Source organism: Zosterops lateralis (genome assembly GCF_965231275.1).
Source record: "Zosterops lateralis genome assembly, chromosome: 7".
In the NCBI taxonomy this organism is placed as follows: Eukaryota; Metazoa; Chordata; class Aves; order Passeriformes; family Zosteropidae; genus Zosterops; species Zosterops lateralis.
The window spans coordinates 15758359-15785037 of record NC_139767.1 but is presented as its reverse complement, the minus strand read 5'-3'; the positions used below and the strand labels follow the sequence as shown (position 1 = coordinate 15785037).

The following is a 26679-nucleotide window of genomic DNA, read 5'->3' as shown; positions in this document are numbered from 1 at the left end:
TGGCACTGTCCCCGCCGCGCCGAGGGGCGGGAGCCGAGCCAGCGCCGCCCTCCGCCTCAGTCGCGCCGGACGGCCCAGGCAGCGGCCGCGGGGCGGGCGGTTCTTCGGGCCGCCCTCTCCGCTCAGGAAGGGGAAGGGACGTCGGAAGGCGCCGCGGGGCCGCGGGGCCGGGAGCGCTGCCGGGCGCGCATGGGGGATGCAGAGCGCCCCGCGGGGCGGGCGGCGCCGCCGGAGCCGCCGCGGCCGCCGCGCCTGAGCTGAGCGGCTCCGCCTCCGCGCGGGGGAGACGGCGGTGGGGCCCGAGGGGAGCGCCAGCCCCGCGGCGGCCGCGGCCGCCCGTTCCCCGCGGCGGAGCAGGAGGATGCGGCCCGGCGCCGGGCTCTGAGCGATGGAGGGGGTCCTGTACAAGTGGACCAACTATCTAGCGGGTAGGCGGCGGGGGCCGGGCCCGGGGGGCGGCGGTTGGGCTCGGCTTGGCCTCGGCCGTGATGCGGCGCCGCCGCCTCGGGGGTCCCGGCGTCCCGCGGGCGGCCGGAGCTGTCGGTAACGCCTTGGCTGGGACATTTGTGGTCGGAGCCGAGCCCCGGCGAGCGGCCGAGCGTGGCGACGGAGGCGGCCCGGAGCGGCGGTCGCCTGTAGCCGGCTCGGGCCCGGGGCACGCTCCTGGCCGAGCAGCGCCAGCGCTCCCCGCTCCCCCCTGGGTCGGGCGGCGCCTGGGCCGGGCCGGAGCCAGGGGAACCCGCTGGCCCCGGCGGCCGCACGGGTGAGCTGAGCCCGGCCCGGCCTTCTGCCCAGCCCCTCTCGATACCTGGATTGCCCCTTGCAGAGTTAGTCAGAGACTCTCGGCAGGACAAGGAGCTCCCGTATCCCAGCCGGGAAAACACATGATGAACTTAAGTTTTATTAAATGCGTTTTTGGAAGTGCTGCAGAAAAAAAGCGCAACGAATGCCAGCATTTGCCTAGTCTTACTTGGCTGTAACAGAGACATCGTCACCCTGTGGAGCAGGCAGCGGGCAGGCAGTGGTGTCAAGGTGAAACATTCTCCCCTGACACTGTGACAGGACAAATTGTCTCTCAGCCTTGGATCACATACCCTGCTTAATCGTGCCTCTTGTTACACTGCTTTGGCAATGTCTTCTTTGCCCTCTGGTTCGTCGGTGCTTCATATGTGTAATTCTGCTTCAGCATACACAGGTTGTGAGTGTGGAGTGGTGTGAAACTTGGTTCTGAGGGATTATAAAACGTAGGCTAGGTTGTGAGCATTGTACGGATGTGCTGTGAAATGTAGTGTACAGAGCATAGTCTTGCATTTTTCAGAGCAATTATGTGCCCACACATATGGGTCTTTGGTAAAAGGGAGCAGTTGTGCTGTAATTAAATGGATATTTAATGTCTTTGTCACTTCTTCACAATAACTATAGAGGAGAAGTTGTGGTTATGAGAGAAAGAATGAGCACAAGGTTGTTTTCAAAACAATGAAAATTGTCACTTTCACTTATATGACTGTTGCTGTAGCAAAAGACAAATGGATAAAGGCAATGAACTCTTGTGGTGTTTGGTCCTCTTTTAAGTCTGTTATTGAATAAGCAAATACTCAACAGTAGCTTTGAACTCCAGATAAGAAATAGACTGTTAGCATGAAGCTAACATCTGCTGAAAGCCAGAAGTCCTTTAAACCAGCAAACTTCAGAACCCTTCCTTAAGCTTGTACTGGCCAACAGAGAGCATTTGCTCCTGCATTTCAAAATTAGTGTCAGGGATTACCTACAATCTCCAGAATGTAGGAGGGCAGCATTTTTTAAAAAAGTAATCTGATCATATTAGTGAAATGTTTAAATTTTATTACCATCTGCCTTGTTACTCCGCTATCTGTACAGTTTCTATTTTTGTGGCCAAAAATAGGCTGTAGTACTTGTCATTAGTGCTAGATACCAAGCAGCTAGGGAGCTTGTTAGTGTTGCTGAAGTGTTGTGGAAAACATTTAGTTTCTTCCTTCATTAAAAACAAACCAGAAATACAGCTGCCTTTTTTTTTTCCTCCTCAAATAAGAATTTGTGAAGTAGAAATTTGTTAGATATTTTCTCAAATACAGGGTTCCGCCCAGTTTCAAATAACAAGATGTGTTTTTCTTCTTTGGCTTGCTTCTGTGAGGCACTTGGCCTTTTAAGTCCTTTGCTTCTGTTTTTTTCCAATACTAGAATAATGTGATGATGGAATAGTCATTCATGTAGGTTCCCTTTTTAGCAGAATAAGACTATTTTGACAGGTGTTGACAGAAGATAGGACAGTTACAGAGTCCACATCGTGCAACAAAATGTAGCAGAGAAAAGATCCATGCATTGAGTTGCATTTTACAGGACAGAGTCTTCTGAATTGCGTATTCTTTGAGTATTAGTGTTGATGTACACACACCATTTGAAATATTTCCTGTGTGAGTTCTTATCCTTTAGAGTTTGTAGTTTTTAACATTCCGCTTTTAAATTTGAGTGTGAATGTGCTTTTTAGTTACCACTCTGCATTTAAAAAGACATGTATGCTTACTGTTACAGCTAGTAAACAACAGAAAAGAAACAATACACAGTGACATGTTATTTCTTTATCATGGAATGGTAATGTGATTTAATGCAGCCTGGTCTTACTCGTCTTGAATTAATGTTACAACTTGTAATGGTGGTGGTGCTGGAGAGAGTCCGCAGAAGGGCAGTGGAGCTGGTGAAGGGTCTAGAGAGTGAGTCATACCAGGACCAGCTGTGCCAGCTGAGGGGACTCAGCTTGGAGAAAAGGAGGCTCAGGTGTGACCTTATCACTCTGACAGGAGGTTGGAGCCAGGTCAGGCTCGGCCTCTTCTTTCAGATAACAAGTGACAGAATGAGAGGAAACAACTTCAGGCTGCACCATGGGAGGTTCAGGTTGGGCAACAGGGGGAAATTCTTCATGGAAAGAATTGCATTGGAACAGGCTGCCCAGGGAGGTGGTGTCCTGGTTTCCCTGGAGTTGTCCAGGAGACAGCTGGATGTGGTCTATAGGGCTCTGGTCTAGTTGACAAGGTGGTGATTGGTTAAAGGTTGGACTAGTTGATCTTGGAGATCTTTTCCAACCTTTAATATTTTATAATGCTATGAATAGTATGAGGTCTGTAGCTGATTTCTGAGTCTGCTGATTTAGCCTCCTGTGTTAAAATACAGTGCTGCTGCATGGCCTCAGCTTGCTCTGTTGGGATGGCAAGTGGAAAGCACCCTGGGCCACACTGTCATATTGCCAAATACTTAGAGGTCACACCATGTTTGCCATTCCAAACCCTAAACCAAGCAGGAAGTTCAAGTTTGGTGTCAAACTGTAAAATAGAGGAATAATCTGCTCCTATTGTACAGCTGACCCAGAGTATAATGGGCCAGTGTAATTTTTATGCTCTACTGGAATATTTTGGTGCCATGTGTTTTGTAGAAATTGAGAAAGTGTCAATATCTAAGTGTGAAATATAAAGTTTTTACTGAAATACAATAGGTAAAGGAGAACATAGCATAGCAGTTGGTGGTGTGAGTCATTTATTTGTATCTTACAAATAAGGTCCTACAATCTTAGAAAAACCTGCCTGAAAAATATATTTGAATGAGAATGGTTTTTCAGAGGTATGTAATTTAACAGCCTTTAAAACAGGATTCAGTGGTGGTTAAATTAAAATCTAATTTTCCTCTAGAATAGAATACAGTGAAAACAGAAGAGAAATGCTGATCTTGCACCCAAAAAGAATGGGAGTGGAATAGCCATATAACACTGGTCTGGTTATGGAGTGGTTCTGGTCTTCAGACTGCACAGATTGTTTACTTCTGGTGTGTTAAAATAATAATTTAATGTTTGACTCTTTTATTAAACAGCCAAAGAGATGAATTTGATTTACAATTTAGGAATTAGACTAAACTTTCACATTTTTGATCTCTCTAGGTTGGCAGCCTCGGTGGTTCGTTTTAGACAATGGGATATTGTCATACTACGATTCCCAGGATGATGTTTGCAAAGGCAGCAAAGGAAGTATAAAGATGGCTGTGTGTGAAATAAAAGGTAGGAATTAATAGATTGCTGCTTGAGAAAATTTTAGCTGCCATGGAAATAGAAAAGATCACCAATCATACATTTTGCATCACGTTTTTCCTTCTTGGTTTTTGTTTACCTGTAGTCCAGTGTGTCAGGTTCATAGTTCACAAATAATAAATGAATATGAATAGAGTTCTGTTTTGTGATTTAGAACACACCATTCATTACTTTTTGGTTTTAATAGTTATGTGCATTTGGTTCATGCTTGAAGTTATGTCAGCTGGCTGCTTAGTTCTACTGCTTTTTCCTCTTATGACCAGGGATAGACACTCAGTTATGAAAGCCAGTTTTCCAGAAGAGCAGCAACAGTGATCCAAAAGTGGAGATTCTTATAAAGAAGAAATGTTTAGTCTTTTGGTTTCCTGAGTAATTTTTACTTTTGTCACTCTTAGCAGCTGCACACATGCACAGATGTATTTGAGACAGTAAGTGAACTGTTTGTTCCGAAGTAAGAGTTCAGTCTTTAGTGTATTCCTAACTGTAGGTCAGCCTCCTTGGCTAATAGCAAGCTGTTTTCTAGCTTCCTGATGCTGTTAACTCTGACTTTTGTCCAGATCCTCACAGGTGACTGAGCTTGTGATGTTACTATAAGCTTCCATACTAAAAAGTGGAACTTACTTTACATGGGCCACTAAGTATTTTTCATGTGGTAACTCCTTTTCGTTAGGGTTTCTTTAGTGTAGATGAAATTAGTAATGTAAAGAGGGGAGGATCACTTTTGCTTGTTACCTTGTTCTTCTGGTATAGGAAAGGGGGAGGAAGGTTGAGGAGATTTGGGCTTTTCCTTAGCAGTGGTGCATTATGATTTACTGTGTTACTGTGGGATTGTCATAAGCATTTTAAAACACTTTGAGCAGTATTTAATAAATGATTGCTACTGAGCTGAGGTTATTATTTCAATTTTTTTGCTTCTATCACAAGTTCATGCAACAGACAACACAAGAATGGAGCTAATCATCCCAGGGGAGCAGCATTTCTATATGAAAGCAGTTAATGCAGCTGAAAGGCAAAGATGGCTGGTAGCACTGGGGAGTGCAAAAGCCTGTTTAGCAGATACCAGAACAAAAAAAGAAAAAGGTATGTGTATTACCTGGAGTAGATCACTTCTTCAGATAATCATAATGCAAATATTGTGGTATGAAGTCAGTATTATTGTCTTTTAATATAAATTGTAATTATTTCTAGTCATCTCTATGGTAAATCTGCCTTCAGTATTAGAGTTAGAAGTCACCTGAATTAGACCTGCTGTATCTTGAGAAGCTAAAATACCAGCAAGGTGTTGTTGTCACTAGAATAAACATATTGTTTGTATCTGTTGTGAAGACATTTCATTTCTGCTGTTACAGTAACTCTTTATAGTAACTATTCTTTTTTCCATAATTCTTCTTGGATGGCTTAATTTAACCGTTTCCAGCCATTCTGGTGGGTTACATAAGTTTTATCCAGTGATTTTTTTCAGCATTATGTTGCAGCTAAGAAAGATTTCAACTTTATTTTTCATGATAATGTGCCTATTTCATAATAGTAATTAAATTAGCATCAATAATCCAAAAGTATTGTCTGCTTCAAGTATAATTCTTGATTCATTGCAGAATCCAGTTTTCCTCAAAATTAAGTGAAAGTTTAAGTGCATTTTTAGATTCATATTTAAATGAAAAGGGCTTTAAAATTACAATGTGTATGTACATTGTATGCAATAAATTGATATTTCCATTTTTTTCTATAGAATTAAGTGAGACCAATGAATCTCTTAAAACCAAAATGTCCGAACTTCGTCTCTACTGTGATCTTTTAATGCAGCAAGTTCATACAATACAAGAATTTGTTCACCATGATGAGACTCGCTCTCCTCCCAGCATTGAGGTGCACAATATTACAATTTCTTTTCATTCTATTATATAATAAACCTCAAGTTACTGTTCATGTCTTAAACCTTATTCATCTCCCAAATACTGGGAGACTTAACCTAATGTCAGTTTTTGAATGTCTGTGTGTAGATGTACCAATAGTGATTTTCTGTGTGTAAAGTACCTGGATGGTTTAACTGTAATTTTGCCAGGTGCTAGGAACCAATTGTGTTTCTGAACCATTTGGTTGAAAGGCCAGAAGAGCTATCATATGAGCAATACAATATTTTGTCTTGTTTTGCATCTCTGTTTGTGTAGTTGAAGTCTTAGTTTGTCCAATCTTACTTCCTTATGTAGGACGGTGTTCCATTTTTTTATCAATGAAAGCTAGTGTTCCAGGCATTGGAAACATCCAGTGTGGATATCTATCTCTGAATGTGCGCAAGTACAATACTAGAATGTATTCCTGCTTTTAAGTGAAAGGACTGGAAATTATGAATGACTTCTTTGCACTATTGAGGAGCATGTGAACAATGTTGTTCGTCCTTTAGTGCAAAGCCAGGGGATGATGCTTAGTCACAACAGAGCAAGTTTTCAGTTTAGGGAGGTGAAATGGACCTTGCTCTAGAGTGATAAAACTGTTCCCACCTTCTGCTGCAATTCATATCACTGAATGATCTTCTGATACCCGTTAGTCGCTCTGAGGCAAGCTTTGCTGTAAGGCATCGTTGACTGGTACCCTAAAGAAACTCACGTCAGAAAGAAAGAAATTGCAATGCTGTCACATTTGTTTTCTTAAATTTGCCTTATGGTAATGTGTATATTTGATTTAAAAAATGGGAAATGTAAGTTTTTGGTGGTAATGAGGGAAATTAATGTGTCTGGGAGAGGTTGTGGAGGAAAGTTGTGTTTGCATATTTTAATTTTTTTTCTTGCTTATGCTTTCATTTATTTTCAGAACATGAATGAAGCCTCTTCCTTGCTTAGTGCCACATGTAATACATTTATCACAACACTTGAAGAATGTGTGAAGATTGCTAATGCCAAGTTCAAGCCAGAAATGTTCCAGCTGCCTCACCCTGATCCCTTGGTTTCTCCTGTGTCACCATCACCTATTCAAATGGTTTAGACATTTTGAAATACTATCTTTTCTAAGTGTCATACTGCTGGTTGGATGGGGGGGAAACGTGGCCGAATGCTATGCTATTGTTATGTGCTATGATGTCAACAGTTGAAATCTTGACTGTATTATAAATCAGCACTGGTCCCAGATATAAATCAGTTTTCCATTCTCAGTTTTTCTTTGCTAGCCTTTACATCATCATAATGATGATCATGATTAATTTATCGTACATGTCAAGGCCCTGTAATGAGGTATCTCATAAATGAATGAGGTTTAACTTTTCCTCAGTTCAGTTGTTTGGGTTTTTTAGAGTGCTAACTGTACACTGATCATAAAAATTACATAACTTCACCTCCTGCTTCAGTGCTTTTTATGACTTGAAGCACTTCGGTAAGGTAGCATATCTTACTATCTATACTTATCTATTACTATAGCACTTCAGTAAGATAGCATATCTTACCTATCTTCAGTGTATACAATGCCAGATGTTTGTATTAGTATATCATTCCCTTATTTAACAAAAAGATATATAATAACAAAGACATTATTTCCATACTATTATTTCCATAACTATTTACTATTGGTTAACTCCTTTAGAAGGACAGTGTATGGGGAATTAAATACTTTCTCACTTCTGTGTATGTATTCCAGGAGGAGCTGTATTGTGAAATTCTTTTGTGGGAATCTCTTTTCATATGGATCTTTCATCTCTTTGTCTTCAAGCACTTTACTTACAAAGCTGATCATTCTGATTTAAAATAATAACTTTCTTTGATATGCATAGAGATTTGATAGTGATAGCAGAGAAACCACAAGGAATCAAGATACATAATTGGGCTTTATCATGTAATGAGGAATTTAAACTTCCCTTTGGTAAAGGAAAAATGTCTTGATACTTCTGTTTATCATAGCAATTAACAATGGCTCCTTGAAGAGCTTCGGTGCAAGAGGGAATGAATTCCATAGATAGGAGGTAGCATCTTTTTGTAGTAAACTAATTCCTGTGCAAATATTCTAAAACTTTTGATATTGATGACAGTCTATCTGTTTTCATACAGTTAAATCAGATTTTTAAATGAAAGTGGTTGCTTTTTATAAAAACAAATATTGCCATCTGTCTTTGTAAAGACAGTAAATAAAGTAAAAAATAATGTAGATATCCATATCATTCTTTTGAGAAACTTTTTCTGGCTTAAACATGACATTTTTTATGTTCTTTGTTCTTTGGAATTTTTTTTCCCCTAGATGAAGCGTTCCATTAGCCACCCTGGTCCTTGCTATTCAGAAAGGTAATTTTCTGTTTCCGTAAGCTTTTTTCTTTGTGTCTCAAAAGACCTCCCTGAACTTGCCAGCATTAAAATCAAAATGCGAGAAGAATTGTTTGCTTGGGAAGAAAAATTAAAAATCATAAATTGATTAATTTTGAAAACAAAGGTGCAGATTATCAGCTATAGGTGGCAGCTGCTATTTTTAATACCATACCAGAATTTCGTCATGCTAGAAGCTTTATGCAAATGGCTTATTTTGACAAGTTAATGAAGTTGAAATGCTAACATTGTTTTTCAGTCAGTATTTCAGTTTCTCAAATTATTTCTTTCATTTTTATTTCCAGTTTCAGGTTTTGCAGTTGTGAAATTAAGATTGTTGACTGTGATGGTTTTAGTCTACTAGAGTAGACTAGTATAGTAAAAAGCATTGATGCTCACAATTCAATCTAAGTACCAAAGTTATTTCAAATTTTAAGTATACAAAATTTGTGTGGGTTGTTACAGATTTTGCTTACTAATAGATCTCTTTTCCTTTGTAGGATTAATCACTCTGTAAAAGAACCGGGATCATCTCTTCACCGATGTTCTCAGCGGCGCAGAAGAACATACTCAGATACAGAATCTTACAGTGATACACTTTCTGAAGATTCTCAGAGTAAGTTTGAAAGGGAGGGAATTTTCTTTGTATCTTTCAGTACAATTTATTTCCCTGTTTAGAGCAGCTGTTCTGATGCTGGTATCATGAGGCAAAATGTTTTATTTGTAAGATTCCTGTATTATAAATCAGAGCATTTGTACAGTTTGTTACCTGCTTGACTTGTGCTGGCTTCCATCCATATTACAAATGATCTTGCAGCTGGAGTAGTTCTATTGAAATCAGTGGGACTACTGGCAAGATAAAATTAAGACGTACCTAGAAAAGGGATATTTGTCCTAATGGACTCTCAGACAAATGATTATCTGGTAAGTGATGTGGAATATTGCTGTTTGCCACCTGCTTATTGTCACAGAAGTAAATCTTTTTTTGACTTCTGTGAGTCACAGGGGTAATTTTCACTCAATGCATCGTGGAAAGATTGTTCATTTCATTGGCTTCTTGCCTTTTGTAGAGAAGAGCATTGCTCAGAAGGCATACAGCCTTGCCAATAATAAAGATCATGAGAATTTAGTCCCTCCTGATTAGATGGGCTGACTTAGTAGCCAGTTCTTTTGTGGATCTGAATCTTGCTGGCATTTTGACTCCATTATAACTCCTCTCAAGCAGACTTTAACTTCACTGGTTCTTCTGATTGCTTATATATAGGAAATACTTTGCAAATACAAAAATTGACAGATTGGATGATATTTTTGGGATTGAAAATTAAATACTTAATTGATCTCTTTATAGGATCTGCTCATTGTTCTAGAAGTGCTGTCAATGGAGATCTGGTATCATCAACCATTCCTGAAGAAAGTAAATCAGTGTCAAAGGAAAGATCTGAACTGGAAGAGACTTTTTCATCCTTTTCCTCCTGAAGCAACTGAAAGTATTAAATTTTCTATAAATAATGCTATGCAAAAGCTGCTGTAATTATACTGTTGTTATAGGAAGTAGTTATTTCCCTTTTTAGAAGGATTTCTCTGCACTTTATAGAATAATATAAATACTATCTTTGAAGTGTATTTTATCTTTATATAGTTTATTTGCAAGAGTATTTTCCTAATATTTCACAGTTTGAATGTGCATTTTTTGGAACAAATGATGGCTTTAACAGATAAGCATCCACATTTGTAAATGCAGCTCTTTTTAAAAAGTGTGGAGGTCTGACCGATATGTTAGTAAACAAGCATTATAAACTTCAGCAAAATGTTTTCATTTTTTTGCAGAAAATGCAACTTGTGCCATGGGCCTCTTGGTCATTTGTACCAGGTCATCCACCTGGAGCTGTGATTAGCCCCACAATGGCTTTTTTTTGCCAGTGTAAGGGCTGTGGGAATGGGCACAAATGGCTCTGCTCCAGCAGCTTGACGGTAATTGACATTGCCGCCTTTAAAAACACAAGGATATACATAATCCAGTCATTTTTAGGCAATGAAAGTAGAAATATTTAGTGTATTTTTCTAAACAAATGTATAAAAATAACTTAATATGAAGTATTTGTACCAAACATGGGATATTTAATAGTTTTTATTTATTTATTCTTTTTTGCATCAAAAATTTCTACCTACTTTCACTACTAAAGGTCTAAAGATCTACTAAAAGCTTCAAAATGTGCATAAATTGTTTCTGGGGTGTGTAGGATCACAAGTAATTAATACAGTGCTGTTAAGATTTACTCTGCTTACTTAAGATGTGTTTTTAGCAAAGTATGATAAAAACGAGCTGAAATGTTAGACCGTTCTAAGCTGCTGTTGTAATGAATATTTGTATCTATACATGTTTTATTTATGACATATTTATACAAAAGGGAGTGTCTGTTTTTACAACTCCTTTATATCATTTGAAGATGGTATACACCAGAAGATGGATTCTGCTCTCAGTTACATCAGTGTAAATTTGCATTAATTGTAAGTGAGGTCAGAGTCTGACTCTCTTAATAAGTAATATAGTATAATAGTGCCTACTAGCACCTTGGTCAAGAAGGTTGTTAATGTTAGGATTGTAAACTTTGGGGGACTTTCGGGGTGTTTGTTTACGGATGAACTTGGTCTATAAAGTCTTAGTTGTAGAGCACTTTAAGCAAGCCATTTACTGTTCTTGATTTACACAATTGCTAAATAAATGTACAGGGTTTTTTGTACTCAAGCACATACCAAAATCTGTTTTTATAATCAGATCTTTAATTTGGTTTAACTAGTCTTCCTTTTGCATATATAAATAATTTGAAGCAGGCTGGAAAGAACAGGTGGGAATGGAAGCTTTCTTTATAGTTTTTGGATTGTTGATTTATCTAACTCAAAGTAAGTCCAAATGTTGAGGAAAAACATAAGAGCTGTTGGCCTTATATGAAATGCCAGTTTATAAACCATTATGTCAGGTTCAAGTGGAATGGAATGGTTTGTAAAAGGGGTTTGTGGATACCAGCTCAGAGCTGTCATTTGTGTTCAGTTCTGTCAGTTTTCATGCAACCTGGCATATGCGTATCAGCCACACATATGCTTGTACATTTTTTTCTGAATGTTTGCTTTAATGTATTCTCTATGACACAACAAGTGTAAAAATAAGTATTAAAGAAGATGTTCAGAGAAGTAAACTACATACTGCAATGAGAGTGTTGTCTTGAATAATACACTGTCAGAGGTGCTTTTTGAAATTTCACTGAGGTTTCTACCAGCTTCTGCAGTATTAATTATATGTCACAATGACAGATACCTTTTTCTGCTTTCAACTACTATAAAGAAAAGAGGTTGGACTCCATGTTGTGCAAAAACAAAGTGAGACTGATCAGTGAATGTAGTAGTAAATAATGATTTTAAATACTACTACAGGACAAAAGTTTTTGTGATGAGAACCAAGCACAAAATTTACATGTAATTGCTTCAGTGCTGGTTTGGGTTTTTCTAGGTCCGCAAAGCCATAATTTCAGCTTTATGTAATATATGTGTGATACGTTTCTATTAAATCAGCCTTTTTATAGATACCTGTGCCAAAAATCCTAAAATGTGTTTCAGTGAAATTAGTGAAGGTGATATGCTGTCATGCTGTTGGTAACTGGGATTAAGTAATAATTTCTGAAAATTATCTGGCTGAATCACAATGATCCATGCATAATAAGACTAAAAAATACCTGGCTGCTCTTACATATTTAATTTCTGAATTTATGGGAGAGCTTATCAGGAATGCCTGATTGTATCATTCTTTCTAGTGCAGAATGAGAGCTGAACCTCAACAGAATAGGTAGTTGCTACTTCTAGTTTTGATCTCACATGCTTCTGAAGAGTTCAATCTGAGACCACTTCAAATTTCTAAATAGTATTCATGACTTAAACAATATATTTATATAGTATTCATACTTAGCGAATGGGACATATATTTAGGTGAAAAGCAGTAACTTCAGTTATATGTCTGAAGTTTCTAACATTAGATAATTAGACATAGAATGCTTAGAAATTACCAGCTTCCATTTTAAAGACTTTATGGTAAGGCACTCAATGATTTGGAGAGCTGTGAATACTGAGATTACAATGCTCAGGGCTTTAAAGTACTGTAAATTAATGTTTGTATGTCTTCCAACTTAGTAATTCGGCCTCACTTTTTAAACTTCTTTTTTCTCAGAGAAAGCAGTCTTTGGGATAGGAATACTTCAGTGGTTGCTTCTGCAAAAAAATTTATTCCTTTCTTAAAAATTGAAATCACACACTATTTGGTTTTTTTAAGGTTATTTCCACAAATTATAAACTTGAGTTTTGCTCTACCCCTATCACTTTAAGTACTCCAGTGTAGCTGCTTTTCCTGTTGGTGTAAATTAGAAACTTTTAAAGGGGTTGTGATACCTGAATAAAGGAAATGACTATGTCTGACAACCAGCTAAAATGCAATAAAATTAATCACTCAGTGTAATTATGGCTCTCCACCATCACAGTTATTTTTTCTCAAGCTGCCACATGTAAAATGTTACTAGAAAATACATAACTCTGTAGTAGGATTTATACAACAGCTCACAGAACTTTGTTACAGTTTTTCCTCTTACACATCAGCACTCAGGAAACATGAATGCCAAATGCTTTCAAACACCGTATCAATGGTGGGATATTTTTTTAAACTTGGTCCTATAGCATAATAGATCTGATCTTTGAAGAGAGCAAATGTCAGCTTATATAGTTAGAAATCCCAGTATTTGGGATAATAAGTAAATAATCCAAAATGGTTACTTCTTTTCATCCAGAGACTGCTTAATCTGTTGTCTTGAAAAAACGTTATTCTTAGGAGTGTGTTCTGTGAAATGGAATATCAAAGCTTTAGGTTTTGACTTCAGCAATGTCACTCTAGGTTAGCAATTGCTTAGCAGCCTTGTGGAAAAACACTGGCTCAGCTGGTTGGCCTGCAACATTATCTATTCAAGCTGTGTTTCAGCAAAGCCCCTAAGTATTTTGAATCCTATTTTTAGACATCTGAGTGACTCATCTGCTGAAAGTACTTGCTTAAGTGCTGTGCAGAGTTGGGCCAGAGAGGTACTGGCAGGATGAACTTGCTTACACCATCACACCAGTGTGCTTCCTCTTCATCAACTAAGTGTTTTGAGACTCAGCAGAGGTCATGTAAGATTGAGTTTCCAGTAGTCTTTGTGTAGAAGAGGCCATGGTTAAATCGGCAGATGCTGTCTATCACTCTCTCTTTTTGCTGAGATGATTAAATACCTAGTGTGTTTTTTAGTGGTTTATTGTGTCCCTGTTTACACAAGTGACTTGTTAGCTAAACAAGATTGTATCTATTCATTTTTGCATCTTGTATTGAGTTTGTTGGTTGGAATGTTTTTAAATTAAAATTAGAAGCTTTCTTGAGTTTTTTTTTCTTCTCTTTGAATGGTTTAGAGATTAAAATATGCAGCCTTTTTTTACTTAATTTTTATTCTTTTTTACTTTTCTCCCTAAGGAAGAAATACCATGCACTGTTAAATTCTTTCATATTTATAATTCCTGCTTCCCTCACTTGAAAAAGTTTGGATTTTGTCCTGACCCAGAGCTTAGCTCTTCTGAAATTCTTGTTTTTACTTTAGTTCTTGTTTTGTCCCTATTTCTTACCTTTCCTGCACAATTTAGATAGGTAGTGGTTGATAATATATAGGGTTGTAGGGAATTCTAAAAAAAGGCTCTATACTGTGAATCTTTCTGGAATAGGTTTTTAAACATTCTGTGTGCTTTTTTACTTCTGATGAACTTGAGTCTTTTGGGTTTTTTAGTATTAGTGGCATGTTGAGAGTCACAGGGATGCCTCATGTTTGCTAACTAATGTTCTTGCTCTGTTTCAGACAATTTTACAGCTCTATTTTATTTTAAAGTGTTTTAAAGTGCTATTTTAAAGTGTTGCATTTCTGTGAATGTGTTTGCTCTCAAGCTTTTTCTACAGAGTGAATTCTAGAAGCAGACTTGCTCCTTTGACCTTGATACTCTTTTCCCAATAGATAACATACCCCAACCCCTCCCACAATCCCCTAAATGTGAAGACAGGCTTTGCTCTGACATATATGTCAGCTGACTTGTGGGATGAAGAATTGATTAATCACCCACAGGAGGTGACAACTTGTTGGTCCAGGCAATTAGGGTCAACTAGTCTGTACTAGTTGCACCTGCCAAAAAAACAAGCCTGGAAATAACAGAGGGATTAGCACAATGCCTAGGCATATGCTAGAATTTATCCTTTGTCAATGAAGAACCTATGAAAAAAATTTTTTTTGAAGTGATTTTTTTCCAAGGCTGGCTGGTGGACAGGCTGTTTCTGATAGATGGCCTGATTGTCAACAGTTAACTAGCTGGTTTACATTGGAGAACTGCATTTCATCTTTTGTTTCAGCAACTTTTTCTGTAGTGTAGTACAGGAGCTGTAAAAACAGCATAATAAATAAAAAAGGAGTCACAGACTTTATGGTGCAGAAAGCATGCTTTATTTCAAATGAACAGCTCTATCTCAAGGAGGTTCAACAGCTACCAAGCTCTATTACTACATTAGGAGAACTAAAGCAAGTTGAAGTGCAGGCTGGTATTTGATGTTGTAGCAACAGTTTGTTTCCAAACTGTGGTTCATTGCTTAGTTGCCCGGAAGTGACTACTGGGTGTCTAATACTACCACACAAACTCAATCACTGCACCCTAAGAACCTCCGAGATGGGGTACTGCTGCTGCACTTGAATACCTAAATAGCTTTGTTGATTAAGGGGATGGCCAGGTGATGTTACTTTTTTAAAAGCTATTCAGGCAGTCAATATGACAGAAACAGTACACAGTGGGTGAACAAAGTGCTGGCCGCTCGCACTTTGTCCAAAAATTGTCAGTCAGGTATGAAAATCATGACATAATCAGAGACAATGTAAAACATTAAAGCAATGCTTACAGGAGGGTAATTGCAAACATCACCAATGTCTTACATTTCTGATTCAGCATAAATATTTGTGCACGTATGAAATACTGTGCACAGTATCATGTCTTAGGTGTAGGTAATCTTCAACAGGGAGCCTCTCTACCTGTTGAGGCATTCTTAGACATCAACAATGAGTTGAGGCGCAAAAATTAGTTAAATGTTGAGCAGGGTAGTCATTTGCTAGGAAACTTTCCCCTGCCAACTGTTAGTTCCAAAAGTTACGTTTCAAAATGTCATAAAATAAACGGTACAAAACTTCATAACCGTTAACTTCGGCTATATACAGTATGTACATGTCAGTGAAAAAAGTGTTTTAAATTCTTAGGTCAATAATGACTATAAGTCATAATGTATAGATCTGGACTTTGTCTCGTTCAGGTAGGTAAAAAAATATTTTTCTTTTATATTTACATATCAGATATTTCAGTCCATATATGAATCACTTGTAAAAATACAAGTGTAAATAATACAGATTAAGCTCTCTAAGGTGATCGGATATTTATATTCACAGTGGCAGAATCGGTACCAAATTCATTGCCTAAATTCAGAGTATAAAGTCCACCATCGTTCTTCTGGACATCCATGATGATCAGAGTGGTTAGATCTTCACTGGTTTCAATGTGGAATCTGCCTTGCTGGTCCTGACTGGTAATTTTTCTCCCTCTGCAGTACCATGTTATTTCAGGAGCAGGTTCACCCGAAAAAGCACAGGATAGTGTGAGAACTTTTCCTTCCTCAATGCTGATATCAGATGGGAGAGCTTCGATTTTGGGTGGTACTCCTTTATAAAATAGGAGAAGAAATACAAAATTAATCTGTTTTCACTATGCCATGCAGCAGCTTTACCCTGAGGACTACTTCAGGATAGCTGAAGCACTAACTCTACTGATAATTGTAATGCTCACCTCTCAGACCTGATTTAAGCATTTTACTAGTTGAACTCTCCAGTTGAGCCATGCTAGATTTCCCCATAATACTGCTGGAGCTCATCTCCATAAAGGATTCTTTCATGGAGGACATGCTTTTGGCAGACATGCTTTCAAATTTCATTTCAGTCATGCTGCTACTGCTGAAACTGCTGAATGAAGCCTCTTGTTTAGAAGAAGCCATTTGAAAGGACTGAGAAGAAAAACTTTCGTGCATGCTTGCGTCGCCACTGGTCTTCAATACTACCTCTTTCGGAGGTTCTTCAACTAGAGCTGAGGAGCATTGCAAACATAGAAGGAAAAAGCAACAACATCGCATTAACGAACAAAGTCATGCAGTTCTGTACGGTTAATTTTACAGAAATGACGACAGCATACTTTGCTTTCAATGGAAAACTGCAGTGGAGTCTGCACTTGTTTACAATCATTTGATTCAAGATATACAAATCACAAGCAGTAATTTAGAAATTAAAAAATGGGCAATGAAACTTAGAGTATGTATGAGCTTCAAGGAAAAACATACATACTTAAGAAAAAACAGGTCATCACACAATGTTTCTTATTAGAACCATTACTAGAATTAGACACTCAGAAATTGTGTGTGTTCAGTCCATATTTGTAGAAGCTGTGAAACGTTTTTAAGTTCTTAAAAACACAGAATATTAAAATCTATATTTCACTGCATTGTTCTGTAGCTATAAAGGGCCACAGGAAGCCTCAATCACTGCAGCTTTGCTTTAAACCCAAACACAGTCATGCAAGCAAATTGCAGCCACACCTTGATGCTAGGAACTGGGATATGGTATAGCCAGTAAAATACTAAACCCAGTTCAATAAAGTTGCCATAAATTTTTTTTAACTGTGGAATGACTTTGTTTTATGATAGCAAATTTTGTTAGTAAATGAGGAAAGAATAATTACCAGCACCAAGGTCTTAACATACTCATCCTAGAACAAATGCTCATCACTTTCTCTTAACATGCACCTGTTGATGTAATAGGGCTCCTCTGTGCTACTCCGTGGGTGTTAAAAAGATTTCTAATGTTGTTTTAGGGCTGTATGTGTAATATACAAAAGAAAGATTAAGTTCTTAAAATACTGAAATCAATATTACCAGTGGATTTTATCGCAAGTCATTTTAGTAGACACAACACAGCAAGAAGTTTTGATTATTCTGAACACAGGATCCAAAGAACAAACTTACGAAGTACAGTCAAAGATGCAGTTGCAGAACACTGCCCATGGTAATTTTTTGCCTTGACTGTGTATTTTCCAGTGTCACTCACTGCTGCATTTCGAATCTCAAGAGAATATATATTTTTAGAGCGAGATACTCTGAGGTGCGATGAAACTGCAATCTAAGGAGGGGAACAAAAATGGTTTCATTACGATCAATTTTATGAATAAATTCTAATTTTTCAAGTAAACATATTAAATGGTTACTTACAGGTTGATTATTCTTTAACCACTCAACTTCAGGAGAAGGCTCCCCAGAAACTTCACAGGTGAACAACACGTCTTGTCCTTCATTGACATTTTGAGACTTAGGCTGCATGATGAATGCTGGTTCACTGGACCGCTCTTTAGAAAGGGTCACAACATACTGGCACTTAATAATGCCTTCATCAGTTTTACCCTCACAGGTGAGTATGCCTTCATCCTTATTACTGGCCTTTTTGATAGTTAGTGTGTGATCGCTTCCAGAAACACCATATCTGTAATCATCTGAATTTCTCAGCTCCATTCCATTCAGCACCCATTTTACTTCAGAGGCACCTGGAATGTTGGCTTTCAATGTCACTTTCTGCCCTTCAGACATTGTCATTTTAGTTGAAGAGGCTGTAATTTCTGCTTTCAATTGTTTGACATCTTCGGTAACAACTGACTTTTTAATAACTTCTTGAACTTCAGATTTTTCTTCAGTTGCCGCTACTGATTTCTTCTGGGTAGAAACCATAAGTAACTCATCTTCTTTCTGAACTTTTTTATGAGATTCAGATACACCTCTTATCTGGGAATGAATATTTTTAAATACTTGGCCAGTAAACTGGAAGTTAGTTTTTGAAACACCTCCTTCCCCAATGATTTCACAGGTGTATTCTCCTTTATCAGATTCTGTGAGTTCATGGATTTTGAGCTCATAAGTGCCATCTGCTGCATAATGAAACTTGAAATGGTGGTCTTCTTTCAGTTTTTTACCATCCTTATACCAAGCCACTTCTCTGACACTTAAAACATGGCTTTCAACTGCACAGGATAACTTTACCTTATCTCCTAGTGTTTCTGCTTTCAGATGCTGTTTTATCTTTGGTGGAGAAGCAGTTGGTAATTGTACTTTCTCTGTTGGTACCGTTTTGTCTCCAGGTGGTGACTTAGCTTTTGGGGGACTGCTGATGGGTTCGGGAGATTTCACTCGTTTAGGAGACTTAACAGGCTCTGGTGATTTTACACGAGGCTCAGGAGATTTTATCCTTGGAGGTGATGTAATTGCTTTTTCAGGGATTTTTGTTCTTTGAATGGTCAAGGTAAAATGGGCTTCCTGTCTTCCTTCAGAGTTTTCCACCACAACTGTGTAATTTCCTTCATCTGATATCTGGACGGAAGAAATTTCAAAGGTAGACTTGTACTGTGTTCGTATTACTTGGAAGCGCCTTGAAGAAACAATAGGTTGACCTGCACGGAGCCATGTTATTGTTGGTGCTGGTTCACCATCAACATCACAGGAAAATCTTGCAGTCTCCCCTTCAGAAACTGTGATTGACCGTGGCTTTGTAAGGATTGTTGCTGGCAGAGTGCTTTTAAATGCTTTGTGTGAAGTCCTTTCTTCCAATGATTTTTTTTCAGCTGCAGTGACTTTTTCTTCTGAAGCAGCATAGTGTTCATAGGATAAAAGTGATTCTCTTGTTGCTGACATTTCTGATTTGACCTCTCTTACTGAGGAACTTGCTTCTGTTGCAGATGCTTTCTTAAATGAGGAGATTGCATATGCCTCTGTTTTTGTCAAGTCAGGTAAAATTGACCTTGGTACTTCCTCATCTCTCCTCTGAGAAGAGTATGTAGTGTAATCTCCTCCAGTAACATCTAGTGTTGCATAATCAGAGCATTCCCCTTTGTAATTTGTGCATACAGCTCGGTATGTTCCACTGTCATCAATGTGGCAGTCAAGAATCTCCAGAGTTAATACACCACTTGTATTGGTAAAATGTATCTTACTGCTCTCTTGGAGCTCAACACCATTGTGGTACCACTTCACTTCGGCAGTTGGTTTAGATTGAACATTTAGAATGAACCTAGTGTTATGGCCACATGGTACCCGGTGTGAGCGCATTCTCAGGGTAATGCGAGGAGCATGGTCAAGGGTGAAAGGCTGCTGAGTCAGAACTTCGTATTTCCTTTCCATAGTTTTTTGGGTTTTCAGAGCAGATTTCATGGACTCGTATCTAGAAAATATATCAAATCTTGCCATCCTCTCAAACCGGGAGAGAGATCTTTCACTAGAGACTGGGCTAGGTGAGCGTGGTCGAGTTCTCTCTGGTGTCGGGGATCTTCTCTCACTTTCTTCAGGAGGCCGTGAGCGAGGTCGAATTAATTCAGATACAGGACGCATCAATTCAATGTAAGTTGGAGAAAGGGATCTTCTTCTCCTTAGTAATCTAGAGGGAGGTGAAAATTCCCTGTGAGCATATTGCACCATTTCTATTTCTTCTTCTTCTTCTGATGCGATCTCAGTTATTTCTCTTTCCCTCCTTCTCCTGAGTCTACTCATTTCTTCCTCTGCCATATATTTGAGCTCACTTCTGTATTCAGAGAGTCGCTGATCAGCACCAACAGGCCTGAGCAATTCTTCATCCTCCCTCTCATCCATTATTCTTTGCTTTTGTTTCGGTGGTCTGTAGGCAGCCCTGTCGTGACGTTGACGAAGCTCTGCATAGCTTGCACTAGTCTCAGCTTTAGTTGGAATGTGATAGCTTGAATACCTCAGCTCTCTTTTTCTTTCTTCCTCTGAACTGACCTGTGCTCCTGCAGTAGAATATCGAAGGGCAGATAGTTCAAAGCGTGGGGGGCTTCTACTTGGTGGGGAAGCAGAAAAGCCTAACTCCAGCTCTTCTTCAAGGCGGAGTCTTTCCTCTTCAGTTCTCTTCATGGCCAAGTAGTCATCTATTGGCATGAGCAATTCTTCATCAGACAAATCGCCAAGTGATCGCCTTCTTGGTCTGTAGTGATATTCATACTCTGGAGATGGGCTACGCCGGCGTGCTGGTCTCACAATTTCAAGATCATCTTGTGTCAGCTTTGGTATGCGCCATTTAGGCTTGTACTGATCAGAAATGCGTGGCAGGGGCATCACATAGAATTGCTCCCACCTGGAAAGGCGTATGCGTTTCTGGCGTTTCTGAACAGTCCTCTCAAGTTTTCCTGGCATTTCATATTGGTCTCGCAGCCTCTTGTACCACTTCATGTCAGACAGAGGCACAAAGTGTTTAATATGCTGATCTTCCTCAAGAGCAGCACGCACATGTTTGCGAGGCTCTGGAATCTCATATGGCATACGAAGTCTCCTTTCTTCCTTCTCCTTCTTTTCTTCTTTCTGAATTTCATATTCACCTTTAACAGTCTTTGAGCTAACAGCTGGTTTATATAAGATAGCAGCTTCTCTGAGAGCCTCTTGGGCAGTTTGTGTCAGTGGAACAGCTTCAACCCCAGAAAGGATTTCTGCCATTCGTAAGGTCTTGTCAATTTGCCTTTGTACGTGCTTCTCCCGCTCTTCTTCTGTCTTGTACTCACGTTTGACATATTTCAAGCGCTCAACTTTTAGATAAGCCTGACAGCTGGTAGATCCAGCACTGTTTGTAGCAGTAACTCTGTAGTAGCCACTGTCTTCTGGTAAAGTATCTCTAATATGTAAAGCATAATAATCTAAACCTTCATGAATTATGTCAAAGTTGGGACCAAAGGATAGTGGTTGACCATCTTTCTCCCATGTCAAAGTTGGTTTTGGCACACCAGATACCCTGATCTCAAAACTGACATTTTGGCCTTCTTGACATTCAGCATTTGCCAGCAGTCTTTTAAACATTGGCCTGAGTGTGGCATCTGCTGGAGGTGGATGCGGAATCACAGTCAGCTTAGCTTTGCAGCTGTCTTCACCGTATTTATTGCGTGCCACAATACTGTATTCAGCATCATCCTCTTCAGTGACATTATTGATGACAAGCTGATAAAGACCCTTGTCTGATTCAAAAGTATACTTCTTATCATCATCCCCAGGTTTGATTTTCTGGCCTGATTTGTACCATGTTAAGCGAGGTTCTGGGTGAACTGTTATAGTTACTCCAAACCTGACATTTTCTCCAACATATGCAGTGCGGTTATACAAAGGCAGAGTAAATTCTGGGGGATGCTCTAATAGTCTCATAGTATCAACACGTCGTTTCACTTTCCTAACAGTTCTGCATCTGTAGTGCTCAGAAATTTCTCTCACACCTTTAACAAAAAGTTCTGCATAAGAGCTGTCCTCACCATAATCATTTACTACCTTGCATCGGTAGGTTCCATCATCTGATTTAGAAACATCTTTGACATACATGGTTGCCACACCATCTTCATATTTGATTTCATATTTCTCATTGCTTTCTAATTGCCTCATACCAAAGTACCATGTGACTTGTGTGGACTCATCATAGTTTTCAATTGTACATACATATTTGGCATGACCTCCTTCTTCTGCAACATTATGCTTTATTTGCCCAGCAATAGGCCCAATGTCTATTGGGGCAACTTTAACTTTAGCCACTGTTATGCCTTTCTGGGACCTAATTGCGCCTCCACAGGAAATGCGGGCTACGGACACAACTGTGTTCCAGTCCTTCTTCACTAGAGTTTGATAGTAACGCCTGTGCCTCAAGGTCTTAATGGTTTTAGTGCTGGTCTTCTCCGTCTGCTGTTTTAGCCACACGTGATTAAGTGCTTCAGCAGCTGTCATCCGAGATTTTCTTTCCTTTACTAGCAGGCGATCAATGAAGTCCATGGCTTCGATGCTTATGTCTTTGAATGCTTCATCCTCAAAGCTGTATTCAGCATTTAGAATATTTTCAATAACTTGTTGGTTTGTTTCAGCAATGAAAGGATTAAGGCCACTGAGAAGAATGTATGTTAGGGCACCGACTGACCACATGTCCGTAGCTGTGCTGACCAAGTCATGGTGATGTACTTCAGGCGCATAATATTCAGGAGCAGTGAACTGGAGTCTAAAGCTGTCTCCAGGCCTTAACTGTCTGGCTTGACCAAATTCAACAATTTTAATTACAGAGCTTCTTCTTGTAAAGTAAATGATATTGTCTGGTTTAATATCAAAATGTCCAATGCTATGACGATGTAAAAATTCTAGTGCATCACAGACCTGACGTACATAACTTACTATTTCTCTTTCATTAAGTTCAAATGAAGCTGTGCTGATTCTTTCAAAGATGTCAACTCCAGAAATAAATTCAAAGATCATGACCAATTCTTCTAGGCTCTCAAATGATTCATGAAGATATAGGATATTTTTGTGCCTAGCGATGTTTAGGATGGAAATTTCTTTCTTTACCAAAACTTGGTCAGCACCCTTTACTTTGACAAATTTGGCCAGGTAAGTCTTTTTAGAAACTGCCTCAACACAGCGGTGTGCAATGCCAAACTGCCCACGTCCAAGCTCTTCTGCAATCATGTATTTGTCATAGAGTTCCTTTGTAGAATAGTGAGCTGCTTTAGCTGCCGTAATTTCTCTGGTTTCATCAACTTCTTCATCATAGTTCATTACTCTGGTCTTATCTTCCTTTGTTACAATTGGATCAGTAGGTTCAGAAGGCTGGCTTTGGCCAAACTTGTTCTCTGCAATCACACGGAACTGGTAGGTAGTCTTGCCAAACAGGTTCACCACTGTGTATCGTGTATCACGAGCTTGTGCAACACGAATCCATCTCTCTGCTGTTGTAGCGCGTTTCTCAATAATGTAGTTTATGATCCTGCTCCCACCATCAGTGGCTGGTTCATTCCAGGTTAGGTTGACTGAATCCCGTGAAACGTCAGTTACCTTCAGACCTCTTGGTGGATCAGGCACATCAGCCACATCTAATTCAACCGTTTTTTGATCAATTCCAAATCTGTTTTTGGCACAAACAATATAAAATCCTGCATCTTTTCTGTCAACACCATTTGGGAAAACAAGAGATGTGAATGATCGTGTAACAATGACTTGGTAGTGTCCATTAGTATCGATGAGATCTTGTCCCTTCTGCCACGTGATCACAGGGGGCGGCTTGCCACTGAATGGAATCTTGATGCTCACCACTTCCCCTCGGAGAGCATGAACAGCTCCCATGCCTTCCAAGTTTTTGGGCAAATGAATCTTTGCAGGAACTGGAATAGAAAGAGGAAGAAAAAACACATAACCAAAAGCACACGAGAAGAGCATCAATAGTCTAAATATTCAAAATTAAAACAAATTGTCTTGATTATCAAGACCCTTCATTCACCTTCAACATCCAGAGAGGCAGTGCCAGACACAGATCCTCCTTGGTTGGTAGCTCTAACTTGATATACTGTGGCATCATCATCTGTGACATTTGTGATGACCAGCTGGTAATATCCACCCTTGAATTCCTGTATCTTGATCTTTTCTCCATCTGGCATGATTTCTTTGCCCTGTCTGTACCACTTGACAATTGGCTTAGGATGACCAGTGACTTTGCAGACAAATGTGGCATTAGCTTGAAATTTCACATTCAGATTCCTTAGTTCTTCCTTGAAATGTGGAGCTTTAATTGGTACATCAGATTTTGGAATGACTGGTTCGGATACCTCACTCCACTCACTTTCACCACCAAGATTTTCACATTTCACACGGAACTCATATTCAAGACCTTCAATAAGATCTTTCACAGAGTAGACTGTTTCACGAATTTCATCTGTTGTCACAGAAATCCACTTGGTCTGTTTTTTCTCACGCTTCTCAAGATAGTAAGTTCTAATCTTTGCACCACCATCACTTGCAGGTGGCTTCCATGAGACAACACAAGAATCCTTTGTGACAGCACTTGCTACTGGCTGTCCAGGTTGTCCTGGTTTATCTGTAAAGAATAACAAAGTTCAAAAACTGAAGTGAGCTTGCCTTACTAATTAATTACAGGATATGTTGGTTTTGGCTTGGGTAGAGTTAACTTTCTTCACAATTGCTAATATGAGGCTGTGTTTTGGATTTTTTGCTGAACATAGGGTTGATAACATGAGATATTTTTTTTATTGCTGAGCAGAGCTTACACAGCCAAGGCCTTTTTTCTTTTTGTACTGCCATGCTGGTGAGGAAGTTGTGGCTGCATGGGAGGATGGGAGGAGACACAGGCAGGACAGGTGAGCCCAAATGACCAAAGGGATATTCCAGACCATATGACACCATGCTCAGTATATAAAATGGGGCAAAGGTGGGACATTTGATGTGATGGCATTTGTCTTCCCAAGCCACTGTTACGTGTGGTGGGGGCCCTGCTGTCCTGGAGATGGCTGAACACCTGTCTGCCCATGGGAAGCAGGGAATGAATTCCTTGTTTTGTTTTGCTGGTGCACACAGCTTTTGATTTTTTAATGAAACTGTCCTTATCTCAACCCAAGAGTTTTCCAGCTTTTACCTTTCTGATTCTCTCACCGGTCCCACTGGTGGGGCAGTGAGAAAACTGCTGTGTGGGGCTGGGCTGCTGGCTGGAGTTAAACAAAAACACGAGCACATACAGACATTGATATTTTGGGCTCTACTTACCAAATGGAGGCTTTATAAAAACTATTGATGAGACCTCCAGTGCTTCACTAATGCCATACATATTCTGAGCAGAAACACGGAAATAATAGCCTGCATTTTCAGTTAGGTTAACAATTCTACAGGTTGTGCCTGAAATACTTGAAGATACAAGTTGCCATTCTGCTCCTTCCTTGGCTTCACGTTTCTCTATTATGTAATTGGTTATCATAACACCTCCATCATCCTGTGGTGGTTTCCAGCTTATCACCACAGAATTCTTCAGTATAGACTCTATAACAATTGGCCCTTCTGGTTTTTCTGGTTTATCTGTACAAGAAAATGCACAAAAATTTTATTCTTTTTCCAGTCAATATTTGAGAAAATATTCCACAAAAATAGTGAAAAGAAAATTAATTACCTTGTATTTCCACATTAAGCACAGTGTCAACTGTTCCAAATGTGTTACTGAGTTGTACTTTGTACTTCCCAGCATGAGTTTTGTGCTGGACATTCTTAATAGCAAGATGAGTATACTGTTCTGTGTTCTCAATAGTAATTGTTTCTGATCCTCTCAAAGGTTTGTTGCCATGGAACCAAGTTATTGCTGGTACTGGCCGGCCAATATACACAACGTGAAGGCGGAGGGTGCCACCTGCACCTGCGTAGTATTTCTCTTTCAATGGGAAGCCAGGGTGGAACTGAGGAGGAGCCTGCAATAATAGCTTGCCACTAGTTTCAATTTCTCCAACATCATTAGTAGCCATACAAGTGTAGAGACCTTCATCCTCCTGCTCATCTGTCATTACTGTCAGTGTATGATTGCGTCCATCAGATGACATTTTGTATTTTCTGCTTTGCACCAGCTCTTTGCCGAAGCGGTACCATTTAATATCAGGCAAAGGTCTCCCAACAATCTGGCATGTCAGCTGAGCTGCCTCACCCAGTTTAGTTGTAACATCCTGCATTTCTTTCTTTATGGCAGGTGCTTCTCCAGCTGCAACAAAGAAAATAAGAAAATAATAATAATGATTACTATGAAATTTTCCTCTATTATTATATTACTGGAAATGAATTTTTATTTATACTTGATCCACTTATACTTGAAAGACTGTCCTTTGGGACAGTCATGTTAGCAAATATAACGTAAAACAAGTAGGCAGCATGTTAAATGCAGCACCATGGTTTATGACACAGCAAATTACAACAATATCACAGCAAATGTGACAATGTATTTTTGCTTACATGTTAATTTAGTTTTCACTGCCATAGCGGTCCTTCGAGGTCTGCTGAGACCAGTCTGATTTTCTGCAAAAACACGGAACTCATATTCTGTGGCCTCTAGTAAACCTCCTACTGTAAACTGCCTGTCCTTGATGCGTTCTTTATTGCATTTTTTCCAGGTGCTTTCTCCAGACTGGCGATATTCAACCCAATAGCCAAGGATCTCTTTGCCACCATCACTTTCAGGTCGTTCCCATTCTAATGTAATGCTGTCCTTAAATATAGAAGTTATCTCAATTTCTCCAGGTTGGCTTGGTTTATCTAAAAATTAAAATAAATACAGAAAATCAATTTTTCTATAGATGTCATTAAGC

The 26679-nt window shown here is 39.3% G+C and overlaps 2 protein-coding genes across 21 annotated transcripts in view; one reads left to right on the top strand and one right to left on the bottom strand.

Moving 5' to 3' along the window:
* Nucleotides 1–300: 300 nt before the first annotated feature.
* Nucleotides 301–16542, top strand: PLEKHA3 (pleckstrin homology domain containing A3). Of its 3 annotated transcripts, XM_083865105.1 has the most exons (9): nucleotides 301–428; nucleotides 3944–4060; nucleotides 5015–5170; nucleotides 5820–5956; nucleotides 6899–7063; nucleotides 8309–8352; nucleotides 8871–8986; nucleotides 9719–9857; nucleotides 16441–16542. In XM_083865105.1, the coding sequence occupies exons 1-8, from the start codon at nucleotides 389–391 to the stop codon at nucleotides 9844–9846; spliced, it is 903 nt and encodes a 300-aa protein (XP_083721231.1). In that variant the 5' UTR covers nucleotides 301–388; the 3' UTR covers nucleotides 9847–9857; nucleotides 16441–16542. The 3 variants fall into 3 exon arrangements, with proteins under 3 accessions (XP_083721231.1, XP_083721232.1, XP_083721230.1); XM_083865106.1 differs by lacking the exon at nucleotides 16441–16542 and having other exon boundaries at nucleotides 9738–14111; XM_083865104.1 differs by lacking the exon at nucleotides 16441–16542 and having other exon boundaries at nucleotides 9719–14108.
* LOC310911499 (titin-like) overlaps nucleotides 14890–26679 on the bottom strand; it is a 240789-nt gene continuing 228999 nt past the window's right edge. For 17 of the 18 annotated variants that reach the window (XM_083865081.1, XM_083865093.1, XM_083865083.1 and 14 more), the window contains 8 exons: nucleotides 26327–26626; nucleotides 25503–26078; nucleotides 25106–25411; nucleotides 23829–24422; nucleotides 17759–23712; nucleotides 17516–17669; nucleotides 16291–16584; nucleotides 14890–16166 (listed from right to left, as the gene is read on the bottom strand). In XM_083865081.1, the coding sequence (XP_083721207.1) occupies nucleotides 15868–16166; nucleotides 16291–16584; nucleotides 17516–17669; nucleotides 17759–23712; nucleotides 23829–24422; nucleotides 25106–25411; nucleotides 25503–26078; nucleotides 26327–26626 (8477 nt within the window). In that variant the 3' untranslated portion in view covers nucleotides 14890–15867. The remainder of the gene's footprint in view (nucleotides 16167–16290; nucleotides 16585–17515; nucleotides 17670–17758; nucleotides 23713–23828; nucleotides 24423–25105; nucleotides 25412–25502; nucleotides 26079–26326; nucleotides 26627–26679) is intronic. The other variant, XM_083865086.1, reaches the window with a different exon arrangement.